Source organism: Dendrobates tinctorius, unplaced genomic scaffold (assembly GCF_039654945.1).
Source record: "Dendrobates tinctorius isolate UK_male_01 unplaced genomic scaffold, ASM3965494v1 ptg000232l, whole genome shotgun sequence".
In the NCBI taxonomy this organism is placed as follows: domain Eukaryota; kingdom Metazoa; phylum Chordata; class Amphibia; order Anura; family Dendrobatidae; genus Dendrobates; species Dendrobates tinctorius.
Window position 1 is genome coordinate 14055894 of NW_027361899.1, and position 20198 is coordinate 14076091.

At 42.0% G+C, this 20198-nt stretch overlaps 1 protein-coding gene across 1 annotated transcript in view; it reads right to left on the reverse strand.

The window, feature by feature from the left end:
• The window catches only part of ALK (ALK receptor tyrosine kinase), a 969161-nt gene that overhangs the window by 379506 nt on the left and 569457 nt on the right, over positions 1 to 20198 (reverse strand). Inside the window, exon 4 of the mRNA XM_073556354.1 lies at positions 16762 to 16957. Within this exon, the coding sequence (XP_073412455.1) occupies positions 16762 to 16957 (196 nt within the window). The remainder of the gene's footprint in view (positions 1 to 16761; positions 16958 to 20198) is intronic.

Genomic DNA, 20198 nt, shown 5'->3' on the forward strand with positions numbered 1-20198 from the left:
TGACAAACTATAATTACATCTGTATTTTTCTAAAGTACGTGTTGGAAAAAGAGTGCAATATTGGACTGGTGGGTGGAAGGGACTCATGGCGTGCTAGCAGGTCTATGATCTTGTCCTTGACATCCTTATAAAGCTCTTTGGTGTTGCCCATGTTGTAGAGGTTAGAGTCTGACTGATTAGGTCTGTGGACAGGAGTCTTTTATAAAGGTGACTATGTAAGACAGCTGTGTTATGATTGAGTCACCGTAGGAGGCAGACACAAAAATAGAAGCTACGTCCAGAAAACCAGAGAAGTTGGCAACTATCAGATTGCAGACCCCTGAACCTATCAACACAACTAGCAGTAGCCGTGGGGGGTTCCTACGGTGCCCTAGACCCCTCGATCACAGCCGGAGAGCTAAATAGCCTAAAGACAGAAAAGGAAATCTAAACTGCCCCAGAGCAGACCCCAAAGTAAAAGGCAGCCCCCAACATATAATGACGGTGAAGCAAGATGAAAAAAACACTCACACAGATAGAAAGATAGGCTGAGCAAACGATGGGGCCCAAGCTAACTAAACAGAACAGGAAAGGAAGGTTGCTGTCTGCAATCTGCCAAAACCCTATCAAAGACATAAGCCAACAAGCTGAAATGGAAAAAGACCCTGAAGCAGCTAGGCTTCAAACACTAAATCAGCACTCAGGTATTTTCAGAAGACAGAGCTAAAGGAATTCAGCTCACCCCAGCAGGGAATGGCAGAAATCCAGAAAAACAAAGCAAAACAAAGTCAAAGCACAAATGCAAAAAGCCGAGCAGAAAACTTAGCTTTAGAAGAGCAGGAATTCAGACTGGTCTCCAAGGATCCCACAGAGAAATCACCCGCAGGGCAGAAGGGCGTCGGCAGCCTTATATCCAGTCAGTAACTCCACTCAGCCAGTCATCATCATCAGGTTCAGGTGCTTGATAATCAGGCTCACTACCTTTCTTCACCAGAAGAGGGAGTTCCTCGGGCCTCAGTAGTGAAGGGGAAAATTAACTCACAACACAGCTGTCTTTAATGCGGGTAATGATTTGATTAGGAGCGTCTAACTGGTCTGTAGGAGCCAGAAATCTTAAAGGTTGGTGGGGGATCAAATACTTATTTCTCACTGCCAAATGCAAATAAAATTATATAAATTTATACAATGTGACTTTCTGGATTTCATTTTTGATATTCTATCTCTCAATGTTAAAATTAACCTACCCTTAAAATTATAGACTCTTCATGTCTTTGTCAGTGGGCAAACTTACAAAATCAGCAAGGGGTCAAATACTTATTTCCTTCACTGTATACTGTATATACAGTTGTGCTCAAAAGTTTACATACCCCGGCAGAATTTTTGCTTTCTTGTCCTTTTTTCAGAGAATATGAATGATAACACCAAAACTTGTTCTCTACTAATGGTTAGTGGTTGGGTGAAGCCATTTATTGTCACACTACTGTGTTTTCTCTTTTTAAATCATCATGACAACCCAAAACATCCAAATGACCCTGATCAAAAGTTCACATACCCTGGTGATTTTGGCCTGATAACATGCACAGAAGTTGACACAAATGGGTTTGACTGGCTACTAAAGGTAACATCCTCACCTGTGACCTGTTTGCTTGTGATCAGTGTGTGTGCATTAAAGCTGAGTGAGTTTCTGGGATCCAGACAGACTCTTGCATCTTTCATCCAGCCACTGACATTTCTGGATTGTGAGTTATGGGGAAAGCAAAAGAATTGTCAACGGATCTACGGGAAAAGGTAGTTGAACTGTATAAAACAGGGAAGGGATACAAAAAGATATCCAAGGAACTGATAATGACAGTCAGCAGCGTTCAAACTGTGATTAACAAATGGGTTTGAATGGCTACTGAAGGTAACATCCTCACCTGTGACCTGTTTGCTTGTAATTAGTGTGTGCATAAAAATGGCGCACTATGGTCTGAACCAATAAATCATTAATAATGCTAAATAACACAAAACACATTAATGTATCTAATTCCAATGTACGGCGCGGTACATGGAGCGGGACTGTGTCAGGTAAACGATGGCGCTGGCCGTGACCTCTACGTATATTCCTCTTTGGCTTCCATTCATTAGATGACATAATGGTGGATGTCGGCACACGATGCTCGCGAGCCTTTGTTTCGGTGATAAATAACATCTATGGGGCAATTAACATTTCACATGTAGGAAGTAGACGGACATTGCTGCACATAACCCAGAAGTGGAGCGTCCAGCTTCATCTGCAGCACAGAGATTGCCTGTCAGCGGGAGCAATGGATGTCGGCAATAAAGGCAACGTTCTCAGACGACCATTGGCTCATGGCAGCGTTGGCTTCGGACCAGTGGTAAAAAGCGGTGGTGAATGATATTATTTACAGGCCGCGGGTCGGGGCATTATTTACTTCCATCATTACCCGGTCATTTTATGTTTTGTTGCTTTTCTTTTTATACTCAATTAGTATTGCAGAGACACCATAAAGCTTAATAATGGCCGTAAGTCATCGGTCTAATGGAGAGGGGGTCATCCACGACTGTCAAACAAAGGATGGAGAGCTTGGGAGTGAGTATACCCCTGCAGGGTGTTTGAAGGGGTTCTTCAGGAGAGGGAGATGATTAGGATGATTTCCTAAGATTCACAATGTAATAATGACATAAAATTATGCTATTAAATTTTTTAATGGTGCCACTCTACTGCAAAACAGTCTGTCTTTCATTTCATTTTATGTGATATACAGATGTGTCCTTGCTGCTTGACAAATTTCATTAATTACTGTAATTTCTTACAATGCAAATGCAAATTCAATAAGTTTTCACGACCAAAGAGCAAAAACCTCCAAAGGCTGCAGTTCACATCATAACCACCGGGAGGCCACATGTAGCATAAAGATCTCCCAACAGAATATCGCAAAATCATTGTTTTCAAAACTGATCGACTTGATCGTTATTTTTCAGATCTATCAAGCCAAGAGGAAGGTTAAGGAGGGACATATATTTCAATTACGCAGGTCCAGATTACTTGTAGGGATCGGGGCACTGTTGTTCTCATAGAGAACTCTAAATCTACTGCTTCACTTTCACACCCACACCTATATTACTAAATGTAGTCTGCCAAGAGCCACCAAAGCTGGGAGCCCCTTAAACATAAAGGTGCTTTCCAGGCTTATAGTTTTTTTTTTTCTTATAGTTTTGATGACCTATCCCAATTTATATTGGATCAGTGTGGGCCCGACACCCACACAGGTCAACTGTTTTCAATGGTGTCAAATTTAGACTGAATCTGAAATATCTGAGTAACGCATTTCGGAATCCAAGCCAACCAGATTGATCTGACCTTGAGTCTTTCCTAGGGCTTAAAATAGGACTGTAAAGGGGGTTTTACACTAAGCGATATCGCTAGCAATATCGCTAAAACGTCACTGGTTTTGTGACGTTATAGCGATATTGCTAGCGATATCGCTATGTGTGATACTTACCAACGACCGGCTCCCCCGCTGTCCATCGCTGATCGCGCGGCTCCATTTCTCGTCGTCTGCTTCCTGCTGAGACTTCTTGCTGTGTGAGATGAGCGACGCGTGGAGGCGGGCGGGAGGACGTCAGGATCGCTGTGTGTGAAAGGTAAGTATCGTCCGCTGCGTCGCTGCTGCATCGCTGTGAGTTCTTTCTGTATGAAAGCTCACTAGCGATCATTTAGTGATGCACCAGCGATCCTGACCGGGTCGGATCGCTGGTCGGATCGCTGGTGCATCGCTAAATGTAAAAGGGCCTTAAAGGTTTCTGACAATATTGAGACTATATAACCATGGTAAGACTGAGGATTCTTGGGCACACAAGAGAAAATTAGTCTAAGATCCACTGGCGACTGGGCTGTTCATCAATCATCCCAAAAGAAATAATCATTTGTCCCGATGGTTTGACTCGAAAGACACATCAGTTCAGAAAGCCTAGGTATATTCCATAGAAAATATTTATTAGCCCATTCTTGATGTTTTACAACCTCCTCACCTCGGCCGTGTCTCTAAGCACCTTGTACTTCTGTGTCTTGCTCAGTGGTGGTCGGGCTCAGCCTCCTCACCTTCGCCATGTCTCTGAGCACTGAACACCTTGTGCTTCTGTGTCTTGCTCAGTGGTGGTCGGGCTCAGCCTCCTCACATCGGCCGTGTCTCTGAGCACTGATCACCTTGCACCTCTGTGTCTAGCTCAGTGGTGGTCGGGCTCAGCCTCCTCACCTCGGCCGTGTCTCTGAGCACTGATCACCTTGTACTTCTTTGTTTGCTCAGTGGTGGTCGGGCTCAGCCTCCTCACATCAGCCGTGTCTCTAAGCACCTTGTACTTCTGTGTCTTGCTCAGTGGTGGTCGAGCTCAGCCTCCTCACCTCGGCCATGTCTCTGAGAACTGAACACCTTGTACTTCTGTGTCTTGCTCAGTGGTGGTCGGGCTCAGCCTCCTCACCTCGGCCATGTCTCTGAGCACTGATCACCTTGCACCTCTGTGTCTAGCTCAGTGGTGGTCGGGCTCAGCCTCCTCACCTCGGCCGTGTCTCTGAGCACTGATCACCTTGTACTTCTTTGTCTTGCTCAGTGGTGGTCGGGCTCAGCCTCCTCACATCAGCCGTGTCTCTGAGCACTGATCACCTTGCACCTGTGTCTAGCTCAGTGGTGGTCGGGCTCGGCCTCCTCACCTCGGCCATGTCTCTGAGCACTGAACACCTTGTACTTCTGTGTCTTGCTCAGTGGTGGTCGAGCTCAGCCTCCTCACCTCGGCCGTGTCTCTGAGCACTGATCGCCTTATACTTCTGTGTCTTTCTCAATGGTGGTCGGGCTCAGCCTCCTCACCTCGGCCGTGTCTCTGAGCACTGAACACCTTATACTTCTGTGTCTTCCTCAGTGGTGGTTGGGCTCAGCCTCCTCACCTTTGCCGTGTCTCTGAGCACTGATAACCTTGCACCTCTGTGTCTAGCTCAGTGGTGGTCGGGCTCAGCCTCCTCACATCGGCCGTGACTCTGTGCACTGAACACCTTGTAACTCTGTGTCTTGCTCAGTGGTGGTCAGGCTCAGCCTCCTCACCTCGGCCGTGCAATATGACAGCACAGGAGGATAACGGCACCTGCTGGTTTCATGTCTGATTCTTCTGGCATCTATGGCAGTTTTTCAGCGTCTTCCGCTCTTGTTATTGGCACCTGGTGATTATTTGCTATGAACCTTTTACTATTCTGTGATCATCCCATTACATGACAATCTCAGGAGCTTCGTCCTCTATAGACTGTGAACAATTTCTTACTTCTCAGTCAGGTAAAGCTGTTTTTGGCCCCTTATTTATACAAATACTCATGACCTGATCTGCTTTATCCAATAATCATTCACAGTTATACAGCTCAGAGGTGGAATATCTGCATAAAAATGATAATTTGGTGACAATCCTCCCTGCTGATAATTTTGCACATGATATAAGGCGGCAGTTGGACAAGGTACTGGACGGGGAGATATGTGTCACTGAGGGGATTAGCCTTGTTGATGTAAGGCCAGGAAAAGCAGGCTCCAGCACCATTAGTGCAGAGAGGATTTTTAATGTTCATGAATTTTGGGTCCGGGTTTTAGTAACGGCTAGAAGAGCTAGGTGGGACCAGCCATTCCTATGTATTAACTTCCAGGTTTAAATGGCTTATTTAAGGCAGCTGAGCCACCTCAGTTGTGTCGGTGAATGAGCGTGTTGTGAACACTTTTGATTTGGCTTCTGAGTTTGGGCTCCCTCTGGTGGTTGCTGCTGGTAATGGAGCTGGTCTGGCTGACAGAAGTCAATCACCTGAGGAGGATGATTGGAGGTCAGGTGTTACAGACTGGAGCGATTTAAGTGAGCAACCTTCCCTCAGTTGTTGCCAGTGATTTGGTTTCCTTCCTGAGCATTTTGGAAGTCTACTTGCCTGCTGCTTTGTCCTGCATCTTTCAGATAAATTATTTGTCTGCTTTAATCTTTTTGGATTTGATCCATTTTTTGCTTTCCTCTGATTTCTGCTTTGCTGGTGTGTGTTCAGCCTTGTTTCCTGCTGGGACCTGTGCTGGACTCTGTTTCATTTTCCATAGCTTATGTCAGTCTTTTCAGTATTTCTAATCCCCTGTTATATCAGTATCTTTTGTTTTGCGTCCAGTTCACACCAGAGTGCTGATTTAGTGGGGGAGAGGTTGTGTGGCCTCAGTATTTTTGCATATCAGACGTGCTGGATTTTTCTTAGGGTTTTTTGCGTGATTGCAGACAGTATCTTTCCTCTCCTGTTCTATCTAGACAGTTTGGGCCCCATCATTTGTTTACTCTATTTTCTGCCTGTGTTTTGTGCCTCATCTTGTCTCACCGGCAATATATGTTCGGGGGCTATCTATTCCTTTGGGGTTCTACTTCGGGGCAGTTTAGCTTTCCCCTTTCTCTCTTCAGACTTAGTTAATTCTGTGGCTGTGCCGAGGTGTCTAGGGCATTGTAGGTACGTCCCACGGCTAATTCTAGTTGTATTGTCAGTTTAGGGGTCTGCAATCCGCTAAGTTACCAACCTCTCTGGTTATCTGGTTGCCTAGTCTATTTCCCTGCTATCCTCCTCGGTTACCTAATCACAACATGGGAGGTTAAAGAACTCTTGGTGCTGGTCTCCTTGACAGGAGTTAAGAGGGAGGTGGACGTTTAAACTGTTTTGTTTTTCTTATCCTGATTTTGTGTTGGAGATTTATGGACTGTAATATAACTACCCATTTTCCCTGTGCCCAGACTGCCAGAGAGAGTGAACCCCTACAGTGTATGCAAAAGTTCAAAATAGCTAAGAATTCTGTACAATGGTGTTATAAGGATGTCAGACAGTGTCAGACTGGGGTGCCAAGGGCCCACAGGTAACATCGACCCCAGATCCCCACTTTCCAGCTACATGCAAATATGACTGCATTCTCATTCACAAATTTCTATAGCCATAAAATGGGCTGAGTGTTGAATAAAAAAGACACTGCCTTTGTCTGCAAATAGTGAATCAAGTGTATTGTGTCAAGTACTGCGTGCTCATATAAGAGGGTGGCGGCACACTCCTGGACGGTGGCCCACCGGAGGAATCTCCTGTTCTCCTGTGGGTCAGTCCAAGCCTGATGTCAGATATAAGGGGGAGATTGCATAATAAGTACTGCCCGTTGGTACCGCCTAGTGTTACCGCAGCTGTTGACAATCGCTAGTGATTATGATCTCACTAGGACAAGTTCATGATCAGCCAATCTGTATGAAAATATTTAATGAAAACAATTCCAGCAAAAAAAGCGCATTCCACTAATCCCGGTTCCCGGGTAGTCGGCACAATTGTGTAACGTGTCCCCGGTTGGCAGCTCGTTTTTCTTTAAGCCATTAAGGGGGCGCCTTTGTTGTACTTTAATGTGTAATTAAACAGTTGGATCCACAGCAGTTTGTTCAGCTAGAAAAGTATTAAAGTTGCTGCAGGCTTCAAGCCGCGCGACCATCAGAATCACAGAGGAAGGCAAAGGAGGAATCAAGGTTTAGAGTCCTGCCTTGTCAGAAGATTAAGTGACTAAGAAAGTGATCCCAGTGTTAACCGGCCTGGGGTACGGAAATTAGATTGTGATCAGTGCACCGAATGCACAGAGTATCATTCCATCACTGCTGCCAAAGAAAAAGACACGCCGATACTAACTCACATGGAGAAATATTCTGACATGTTATACACACAGTATAGAAAATAGTTACTCTAATACTGCCCCTATGTAGAAGAATACAACTACTATAATACTGCCCCCTATGTACAAGAATATAACTACCATAATACTGCTCCCTATGTACAAGAATACAACTACTATAATACTGCCCCCTATGTACACGAATATAACTACTATAATACTGCTCCTATGTACAAGAATATAACTACTATAATACTGCCCCTATGTACAGGAATATAACTACTATAATACTGCCCCCTATGTACAAGAATATAACTACTATAATACTGCTCCCTATGTACAAGAATATAACTACTATAATACTGCCCCTGTGTACAAGAATATAACTACTATAATACTGCTGCTATGTACAAGAATATAACTACTATAATACTGCCCCCTATGTACAAGAATATAACTACTATAATACTGCTCCTATGTACAAGAATATAACTACTATAATACTGCTATGTACAAGAATATAACTACTATAATACTGCTCCCTATATACAAGAATATAACTACTATAATACTGCTCCTATGTACAAGAATATAACTACTATAATACTGTCCCTATGTGCAAGAATATAACTACTATAATGCTGCTCCCTATGTGCAAGAATATAACTACTATAATACTGCTCCTATGTACAAGAATATAACTACTATAATACTGTCCCTATGTACAAGAATATAACTACTATAATACTGCCCCTATGTACAAGAATATAACTACTATAATACTGCCTCCTATATACAATACAATTACTATAATACTGCCCCTATGCACAAGAATACGACTACTATAATACTGCCTCTATGTACAAGAATATAACTACTATAATACTGCATCCTATGTACAAGAATATAACTACTATACTACTGCTCCTATGTACAAGAATATAACTACTATAATACTGTCCCTATGTACAAGAATATAACTACTATAATACTGCCCCCTATGTACAAGAATATAACTACTATAATACTGCCCCTATGTACAAGAATATAACTACTATAATACTGCCCCTATGTACAAGAATATAACTACTATAATACTGCCCCTATGTACAAGAATATAACTACTATACTACTGCTCCTATGTACAAGAATATAACTACTATAATACTGTCCCCCTATGAACAGGAATATAACTACTATAATACTGTCCCCCTATGAACAGGAATATAACTACTATAATACTGTCCCCCTATGAACAGGAATATAACTACTATAATACTGCCCCTATGTACAGGAATATAACTACTATAATACTGCACCTATGTACAAGAATATAACTACTATAATACTGCCCCTGTGTACAAGAATATAACTACTATAATACTGCTCGTATGTACTAGAATATAACTACTATAATACTGCTCCTATGTACAAGAATATAACTACTATAATACTGCCCCCTATGTACAAGAATATAACTACTATAATACTGCCTCCTATGTACAAGAATATAACTACTATAATACTGCTCCTATGTACAAGAATATAACTACTATAATACTGCCCCTATGTACAAGAATATAACTACTATAATACTGCCTCCTATGTACAAGAATATAACTACTATAATACTGCTCCTATGTACAAGAATATAACTACTATAATACTGCTCCTATGTACAAGAATATAACTACTATAATACTGCCTCCTATGTACAAGAATATAACTACTATAATACTGCTCCTATGTACAAGAATATAACTACTATAATACTGCCCCTATGTACAAGAATATAACTACTATACTACTGCTCCTATGTACAAGAATATAACTACTATAATACTGTCCCCCTATGAACAGGAATATAACTACTATAATACTGTCCCCCTATGAACAGGAATATAACTACTATAATACTGTCCCCCTATGAACAGGAATATAACTACTATAATACTGCCCCTATGTACAGGAATATAACTACTATAATACTGCACCTATGTACAAGAATATAACTACTATAATACTGCCCCTGTGTACAAGAATATAACTACTATAATACTGCTCGTATGTACTAGAATATAACTACTATAATACTGCTCCTATGTACAAGAATATAACTACTATAATACTGCCCCCTATGTACAAGAATATAACTACTATAATACTGCCTCCTATGTACAAGAATATAACTACTATAATACTGCTCCTATGTACAAGAATATAACTACTATAATACTGCTCCTATGTACAAGAATATAACTACTATAATACTGCTCCTATGTACAAGAATATAACTACTATAATACTGCCCCATATGTACAAGAATATAACTACTATAATACTGCTCCTATGTACAAGAATATAACTACTATAATACTGCCCCATATGTACAAGAATATAACTACTATAATACTGCCCCCTATGTACAAGAATATAACTACTATAATACTGCCCCTATGTACAAGAATATAACTACTATAATACTGCTCCTATGAACTGTCTTTGTTGCAATTTACAACAGAATTAGTCAATGGCATTTGTCTCAATATTTGGACACCCCTTGGGTCTTTCCTCGGGGAGAGCTTGTATCAGAGTCGTGCTCTCTCATTAATCAGGGAGATGTAATTCGCTTTTCTACAATTAAAGCTGCATTTACAATAACGTTCATTTATCTGGCAGTGTTTTTAAGGGATAAGCAAATATTGAGGCCTTTTAAATTAAGGAAAAAGTAATTTCCTCTGACAGGTTAATAAAACAGAAAATGGATATAAAAATAAAGGGAAACACTCAAAAATCCCATTATCTTTTCTAATTAAACTTCTGTCAATAGTAAATGATGTGAACTCTTAAATACTCTGTGGAGAGATGTCATATTATCAATTCCATTTTCAGATCCCGCTCGGATCATTTCACTTTCGTTAAGGTCAAGAATTAGCAAAACTTGCAATTTCCACAGCTATTGTGGAACAGGACGTTTACACCCAGGCGGCATTATAAAAACAGGATATTACAATATTTTATTTCACACCTCAAAATGTAGAAAATGTCAAAAAGATTAAATGAAAAATATTGAAAAATACAAAAATGATTTGGAAAAACTTTTAGATATTACCTGACTTCGCGCAGACGCACTGTTGATAAGATGATAGCTCTTCATTGAGTTTGCAGGTACATAAAAAAATAAAAGGACAAAGGTCTCATTTTTCTTCTCTTTCAGGTTACATCGGGGGCTTATCTACAGCATTACAGAATGCTGTAGATAAGCCCCTGATGTCGGTGCCGGCAGCTCATAGTCGAAAAATGGGGTGACAGATTCCCTTTAATGCAAGAACTTTCTGACCATGGATGGAAACTTTTACGTACTTGGAGCTGAGACTGACGGCCATCACTCACTACACACGGAGAAAAACAGCTATGAAAGAACAAACACCAAAAAGGGTTAAAGTTCCAGAACTTAAGAAGACGTTGAGGAGATATAGGACTTCATACATGTAATGGCTGCACCAAGGGAGTCACCAAACGCTCATGTGAGCAGCACTGCAGATTACAAACATGGATCCGGAAAATATCGGCACTTTCATAGTCACCTCACAAACGTACCCATGAGATCCCGCAAACCTGTTTCTCTACATAAAATCAGGCAGAGCATCTTCTTCAACCTGCCCCCCGTCCTATAAATGGTCAAAAACGTAGGCCATAAAATATAAAGCAGTTCCCAGTACACTAGAAATGCTCCACCTGCACAGTCATCGTCCTCTGTACATTTCTGGAGGCTTCCACGGGCCGGTTTTTCACAAAATGAGCCACAGTCCAAATCAACTTTCAAATAAACAAGTTTACTGATCTTCTTACACAGCACATCTATATTTGTTTCAACATCAGCATCAGTATTCACATCAGGCAACTCTTCCTCTGTCCGTATCCTCTCTGTGTCACTAAGCTCGCTTCCGGGGCGGACCGTACCTTTCAGTTCCTCAGCATCCTCCCTGTCCAGACTTACTGAGGTTGGGAGTTTCCTCAGCTGTGTTGCCCCGGTTCTGAGGGCATCAATCCATGCAATAAGCTGCCACATGATGAGTGACCTGCCCATACTGCTTAGTCTTCTCCTAGCTGCTGCAGTTCCCATTTAAGCTGCAACACTAGCACTGCTGCTGTTGCTACTTTTGATGAGGTCCTGGCCATGAATACAATATGGCTGGGCCCTAGACTTGTTCAACGTTGCGTGATATGGTGTTGCCCGGTGCTATTAGCCCATGTGAGCTGAACGGGCTCCCTGGCCCAACTGCAACTATTACGAAGTCCTCTCTGTCTTATCCAACGTGCCCCTCCTATCTAGACTATTTACAATGCTCTATCTGGAACTATACTGTACCCCATCTAGTGGCTAAGTTTGGGTACTACACTTTCCCTATGTACATGTTAGACACAATAGAAGTATTCAAAGGTAAAATATAACAATATACATAGATATAATTATTAATAAACCACATCTATATTGTAATCCTTTACAAAAGACCTCAATGATATATTATACATCATGGCAGAAATGTCTGATCTCAAGAGGCAACTACAAGAGGACAAAAGTAAAACACTTCCATGGTTGGTGTGACACAGAGTGTAATGCCGTTTGTAAGACATAGAGACCAGCCTCAAACAAAACCCCAAACATATGGGTCTGAGGGACGCTTACGACACCATACAAAGGTGATACAAAACCATCCTCAGGAGGGAGAAGCAACATTTCATCTCCACCAAGCTCAAACAAATCCAAAATGCCCTTCAAGAGCACTCTTTCTGGGAATAATGGAACCACATGGGGACAAACTGTACTTCCATATCTAAAAAACGGTAAATTTGGCTCCATGAAAGACTCTCGAGCCCCAGAGTCCGCCAGATCCTTAGCAGTTACAGACAGTGCCCAAGTTTGATTATCAAATCCGGCCGGCACAGATAGAGCTACAAACCCAAGAGGACAGATTGTGCCCACACTGTGACCCGAAGGCCGTAGAAGTTGACATTCACTTCAGGAGACTCTCTGATCTCTTCCTGGACTTCAGCTTCATGGAGGACGAGAAACAACATCAGGGTGAAGAAGCTTTAACGCTATCTTGAATTTAAATTAAAATGATAAAAAGATAGATAATAGATATATAATATACACTACCGTGTAAAGGTTTAGGGTCACTTAGAAATGTCCTTATTTTTGAAAGAAAGGCACAGTTTTTTCCAATGAAGCTAACAATAAATGATTCAGAGATACACTCTATACATTGTTAAAGTGATAAATGACTATTCTAGCTGCAAATGTCTGGTTTGTAATGCAATATGTTCATAGGTTTATAGGCCCATTTCCAATGACCATCACTCTAGTGTTCTTATGGTAGTTTGTGTCTGCTAACTGTGTAAGAAAGCTAATGGATGGTTAGAATACCCTTGGAATCCCTTGTGCAAGTATGTTAGCACAGCTGAAAACAGTTTGGCTGATTAGAGAAGCTATAAACCTGACCTTCCTTTGAGCTAGTTGAGAATCTGGAGCATTACATTTGTTGGTTCCATTAAACTCTCAGAATGGCCAGAAAAAATGAACTTTCATGTGAAACTCGACAGTCTATTCTTGTCCTTAGAAATGAAGGCTATTTCATGTGAGAAACTGCCAAGAAACTGAAGATTTCCTACAACGGTGTGTACAACACCCTTCAGGGGAGAGCACAAACAGGCTCTAACCAGAGTAGAAAGAGAAGATGGAGGCCCCTGCACAACTGAGCAACAAGACAAGTACATTAGAGTCTGTAGTTTGAGAAATCGACGCCTCACAGCCAGGTAGACAACTGGCAGCTTCATTAAGTACTACATGCAAAACGCCAGAGTCAATGTCTACAGTGAAGAGGCGACTCCGGGATGAGTCAGGGCAGAGTGGCAAAGAAAAAGCCATAGTTGAGACTGGCTAATAAAAGGAAAAGATTAATATGCGTAAAAGAACACAGACATTGAACAGTGGAAGATTGGAAAAAAGTGTTATGGCCAGATGAATCCAAGTTTGAGGTATTTGGATCACAAAGAAGAACATTTGTGAGATGCAGAACAACTGAAAAGATGCTGGAAGAGTGCCTGACGCCATCTGTCAGGCATGGTGGAGGTAATGTGATGGTCTGGGGTTGTTTTGATACTGGTAAAGTGGGAGATTTGTGCAAGGTGAAAGGGATATTGAATAAGGAAGACTATCACTCCATTTTGCAACGCCATGCCATACCCTGTGGACAGCGCTTGATTGGAGCCAATTTCATCCTACAACAGGACGATGACCCAAAGCACACCCCCAAATTATACAAGAGCTATTTAGGGAAGAAGCCGGCAGCTGGTATTCTATCTGTAATGGAGTGGCCAGCGCAGTCACCAGATCTCAGCCCCATTGAGCTGTTGTGGGAGCAGCTTGACCGTATGGTACCCAAAAAGTGCCCATCAAGCCAAACCAACTTGTGGGAGGGGCTTCTGGAAGCATGGGGTGAAATTTCTCCAGATTACCTCAGCAAATTAACTGCTAGAATGCCAAAGGTCTGCGATGCTGGAATTGCTGCAAAGGAGCATTCTGTGACGAAAGCAAAGTTTGAAGGAGAAAATGATTATTTCAAATAAAAATCTTTTTTTATTGATAATAGATAGATAATATAGATTGATAATAGATGATAGATACATTATAGATAGATAGTATATAGATAGATAATAGATACATATATTGATAGATAATAGATAACTATTATAGATTTTGAGATCAGATATCTCTGCAGACGTCCAGTACAGATAATGGTGTCCTCTTATCGACTTTTCTACCCCCCTTATTGCCTTGACTGTTTCCTAAGATACACGGATATACATGAAACGTTCCATTTTATAGATGAACCTCGGGGTTATAACTTACATTTTTTGCTTTCTCCAAAGTTGCTTCCATCAGCCGCTTTGCTGAAGAAATCTTACAGAAGTATCAGGCTATATTTCCAATTCATGCTCTATGTCAAAATACATTTTTTATGATTTGTCGGGAGGCCAGCACCAAACTTATTACCAGATGCTTATTTCCGAGCGGTAAATCTGCTACCTTTGTGATAATGGCTCTGAAGATTATATATTTTACTGGATTCCACATTAAATATTACGGCGCACACTAAACTAACATTTAGAGCAGAACTAAATAAATATGTTGATTACATCATAATTCAGTCCAGAATCCTCTCACTGCATCATAAACTTATCAAGGACTCGAAGCAGGGAAGCCCAAAGCGGTGTTATAATGTCTGGCAAATGCAACCGCGGCTGTCTGATCCATATATGTCTTATATTAGTCTGGGTGTAAGATATATAAGATGTAATCATCCAGTAATGGTGACAGTCCTACATGAAACGATCACTTTGTAATTCTCATTAGTCTGCAAACAGAACATCTGCAGCTCTCTCCTCCACTACCACAGCAAGAAGTCCCAGCATTTGGTTAGATCTCTAATCGAGCAGCCTCAGCCTTATCCTCCCTCGCTCAGCAGAATGTCCCTGCATCAGTACCTGCTACAGGTGAGCGGATTGGTTTGAAGTGAATCAATTTTGATTTCCATTTCATAAAAAAAAATCAGATTTATCAGAATCCATTTTTTTTTCGCCATTTTATTCATTCTATACCGGTTGCTATTTTGATGAATTCTTTTGAGAGTCGGAAAAGAGTTTAAAAAAAAAAAATCTCCTCGCCCTCCTTCACCTGTCCTGGACCTCGTCTTCTTCTTGCGTGCTTTTTAATTCCGCCTCTGGTCTTCAGTCTTCGGCCCCTGCGGCATTGACAAGGCTTTAGGTGCTGTCATGGTGTTTCGAGGCGAAACGTGTCATGACCTCATGTCTGGTCTAATGGGTGCCAAAGTGTGATGATGACTGAAGATAGGAGCTGGAGGAAGGAATCGAGCTGCTAGAGAAGTGAGTGGGGAACTGCGGTGCCAGGACAGGTGAGCGGCAAGGTGAGTAAATTTTTTTTTTTAGCTTTTAAAGCATCCAATTATTATGCTTTGGAGTCTAGAGAGCATAAAAATGGCTGTTACCTGCAATTCGACTCAATCTGAATAAACTCAAGGCAAATCGACTTTGGTGAATGGAATTTGTTCATCTCCAACAGGTACAGCTATCTGTTCTCATCTTCCAACAGGAAGTCACATCATCGGACCAAATGTTAATGTTGCCGCTGCCGCCTTCTCTTCCCCTCTCACAGAAGGAAGTCTCAGCACAAGGAACATGGAACAAAACTCATTCATTATTTCCCTAAAACGGTGGATTCGTCTCTCTCATGTTCTCCAACATCCGCTTTTTTTACAAGATTGTAGAAGTAGGTAGAATCTTTTTAAAACAAACCAAATTTACCTTAAATTTCACCAAAAATTTGGATTCAACAGTATCCTAGTTTTTTTTTGTGTGACTCTTTGCTGGATTCAAAATGGTTGGAAAAAACGTTAAAAAAAAAAATGAATTCTCGCTTCTCCCCAGCCCTCATTTTGTCCCACTTTAATCGTTTTAGTCTGGTCTTCATTCACAGGATTCCAGTCATCTTCACTCCTCAGATCCCGTCAGGTCTTCACTGCCTCTATAAACTTTACAACATCATGGCACCACAGCACGGTGCACGCTATACCAAAGGAAGATCTACTAGATGCCAATAACCCAAAAAAAAAAGACTGGTGGCCTGTGAATGATGACCTGACCAGAACAACCAAGTGGTGAGCTCCATGGATAAGGTAAAGGACGGAGAGTGGTGAATATTCATGTTTTTATCCCTACATTTATTAGACCCCAGAACATAAAGAACCACCAAATAAATCTGATGCAAATGGCATTTCCTGGACAAATTTGAGTGACCTGCCCAATACGAATCTTCTCCAACTTGAGCCGACGGTGTGGTAGAACCTAAGGCAAAGGGTAGAGACATGACTACATGGATGTTTCCATGATGTCCCAGACCCCTCCTGTAACAGTATTGGAACTGTGGAGTAGATGTTGCTCCATGGACCACTGGATACAACATGTCAGGTGATTGCTATAACTTTTCATTCGCAGCAGTCATAATAATGTGACTCACCTGCTTCTCTCTGCTGTCCTTGGAGCCTCCATGGTGTAAATCAGCACATTGTCTGGGTGAAGTCGTAGAGAATATTTCCCAGTTCTCTGCATGAAGACTGCCATCTCCACCCTACAGTTCGGATTATTACTCCTCAGCCACGGACTCACCACAATGGGACTTTGACCTCCATGTGATGTGAAGAACAAAAAGTTCCCTGGAAAACAGAGGCAATGAGAGAAGTGTTATCCAAAACTGAGTTGTTGTTTTTTTAGCTGATGGAAAACATTTTACATATTATTCCGTATGTCCTCTCTTAACGTTCCACTTATTTCTCCATATCTCAATATGAGTCCTCTAAGAAGACAAACCATGAAAAAGAAACATGATTTACGATACTCTGTCAGGAGTTGTTCATGCTATATGTGTCTACATGTGGCTACAATGAATCTTGCAGGCTCCCAAGGAGTTTTGGTACTCCTCCTCAAAGTGCTGATTTTAGGCTGGTTTCACATTTGCGTTTTTTAGCGCTGGAAAAAAACGCTAACCTGCGCATGCGTTTTTTCCCCTATCTTTAACATGGGTGCGCATACTTGCGCGCTTGTAAGCGCATGTATGCGATTTTCATGCGCTGCGTTTTTTTGGGGTGTGCGATTGGATTTTCCAGACGCATCATGTTGCATTTTTTGGCCCTGCAAAAAAGCGCATGCGCACATATGCGCACGTTTTGCGCTAAAAAGGGCCATTATAGCCTATGGATGCGCATATGTGCGCACTGGCATGCTCATGTAAGCGTTTTTTTGCATATGCGTTTTTTTTTTTTAACCATGGAATTTAGGGGTTTGAGTTAGAGTTAGGGTTAGTTAAGGGGGTTTAGGGTTAGGTTTAGGGTCAGGGTCAGGGTTAGGGTTGGGTTTTGGGTCAGGGTTAGGGTTTAGTATGGTTTGGTTAAGGGTTAGGGTCAGGGTTAGGGTCAGGATTAGGGTTAAGTATGGTTTTGTTAAGGGTTAGGGTCAGGGTTAGGGTTAGGGTTAGGGTCAGGGTTAGGGTTAGGGTCAGGGTTAGGGTTAGGGTCAGGGTTAGGGTTAAGTATGGTTTTGTTAAGGATTAGGGTCAGGGTTAGGGTCAGGATTAGGGTTAAGTATGGTTTTGTTAAGGGTTAGGGTCAGGGTTAGGGTTAGGGTTAGGGTTAGGGTTAGGGTTAGGGTCAGGGTTAGGGTTAGGGTCAGGGTTAGGGTTAAGTATGGTTTTGTTAAGGATTAGGGTCAGGGTTAGGGTCAGGATTAGGGTTAAGTATGGTTTTGTTAAGGATTAGGGTCAGGGTTAGGGTTAGGGTTAGGGTCAGGGTTAGGGTTAGGGTTAGGGTCAGGGTCAGGGTTAGGGTTAAGTATGGTTTTGTTAAGGGTTAGGGTCAGGGTTAGGGTTAGGGTTAGGGTCAGGGTTAGGGTTAGGGTCAGGGTTAGGGTCAGGGTTAGGGTCAGGGTTAGGGTTAGGGTTAGGGTTAGTTAGGGTTTAGGGTTTGGGTTAGGGTTAAGTATGATTTGGTTAAGGGTTAGGGTCAGGGTTAGGGTTAGGGTCAGGGTTAGGGTTAGGGTCAGGGTTAGGGTTAGTAAAGTCATGGTTTGGGTAGTGTGAGGGGCCACCTAAAAATGTTGGAAAAAAACGCAAACGCGGTAAAAACGCGCTAAAAACGCATACAAACGCATAAAAACGCTGCGTTTTTTTCATGCATGCTCATAAAAATGCTTGAAAAAAACGCAGCAGTTGTATGCTTATGTATGCGTTTTTTCAATGCGTTTTTTTGCGGGAAAAACGCGCTGCAAAAAAAAGCAAGTGTGAAACTAGCCTTATAATGTATGAAATTGGTGTTTTTTTTTTTCAGGATTTGGACACTTCTGACACTTTTTTAACTAAATGTTTATATTCTGTGCTAAAAATAATTTTCAAAATTGGGTTCATTAAAAATGTGGCTTTTTTTTCCTGTGCCCTTTTGGTTCCCTAAACATTTCTGTTTGAAGAATGAGTTAACTGAACATCCATCAGTGAGCTGGTTCTGACGGAGATTTTGCAACTTTTTTTTATCTGTTTTCTTCTGAGTTAATTTTCAGCTCAATTTTTGTCATAAATCAGCCTGTAGGAGCTTAGAAAAAATATAGATAAAATATAAAACTCTCCCGTCAGAACGAGCCCCCTGACAGTTTTTTATATAACTCCTTCGGCAGCCAGAAATATAAAGTGTAATAAGGAAACTATACAAGGCAAATGGTGCAACATTTTTAATGAAACCCAATTGTAAAATAATTTTGTTGCTGTTAGGAGACTTTTAGGCCAGGCAGTGCTCATCTGGGAAATTAAATATACAAATAATCTTCGGAGAAGAGAACCTGAACTCTAGGGCCACCGATTAGAAGTAGCAATCCTGAAAATCAATATCAACTCTTTAGGGAGCCTTGTCATATGACTTAGAATAAAAGCAAAACCAGAATCGCAGTTTGAAGACACGTTTCAGGATGTTGCCCCTCATCGGTGCAAAGCAAGAGATCGGATTTGGCTGGAGGAGAGGCTTCTGAAGGGAATTTAAATGGAACCTGTCACCCCCTCAGGCATTTTTAAGTAAAAGAGCCACCTTGTGCAGCACTAATGCTGCATTCTGTCAAGGTGTCTCTGTTACTTAGCTTCCGTTCCACCGCAGAAATAATCGTTTATAAAATTGTTTAAAAATACCTGAATTTTGACAGGGGGGCAGGTGTTTCCCCCTCTGACAGACGCCTCACATCCATCAGTCATTTCGTATTTGGCGCCGCCTCCTCAGTTTTCTTTTGAAATGCGGCACCTGCGCTATATTATATTTTCTTGGGCATGCGCAGTCAGCGCTGCCCGGGCTCTCAGGTCACATCACGGCCTTCATATCGTGCGGACACAGATCCCGCCCAGCAGTCGCTTATGATTTATTTACACTGCGGGGCTGGGAATCTTGGGACATGCGCAGTAGTTCTCTGCAGCCCTCATGCCCAAGATTCCCAGCCCCGCAGTGTGAATAAATCATAAGCGACTGCGGGGAGGGATCTGTGGCCGCGCGATATGAAGGCCAGGATGTGATCTGAGAGCACGGGCACGTCGGGCAGCGCTAACTGCACATGCCCACTAAACTATAGTACAGCGCAGGCACCAGCATTTCAAAAGAAAACTGAGGAGGCGGCGCCAAATACAAAATGACTGATGGATGCGAGGCGTCTGTCAGAGGGGGAAACACCTGCCCCCCGGTCAAAATTCAGGTATTTTTGAACAATTTTATAAACGATTATTTCTGCGGTGGAACGGAAGCTAAGTAACAGAGACACCTTGACAGAAAGCAGCATTAGTGCTGCACAAGGTGGCTCTTTTACTTAAAAACGCCTGGGGGGGTGACAGGTTCCCTTAAGAGATAATGTTTCGCCTTGTCGAGAGTGACATGCCTG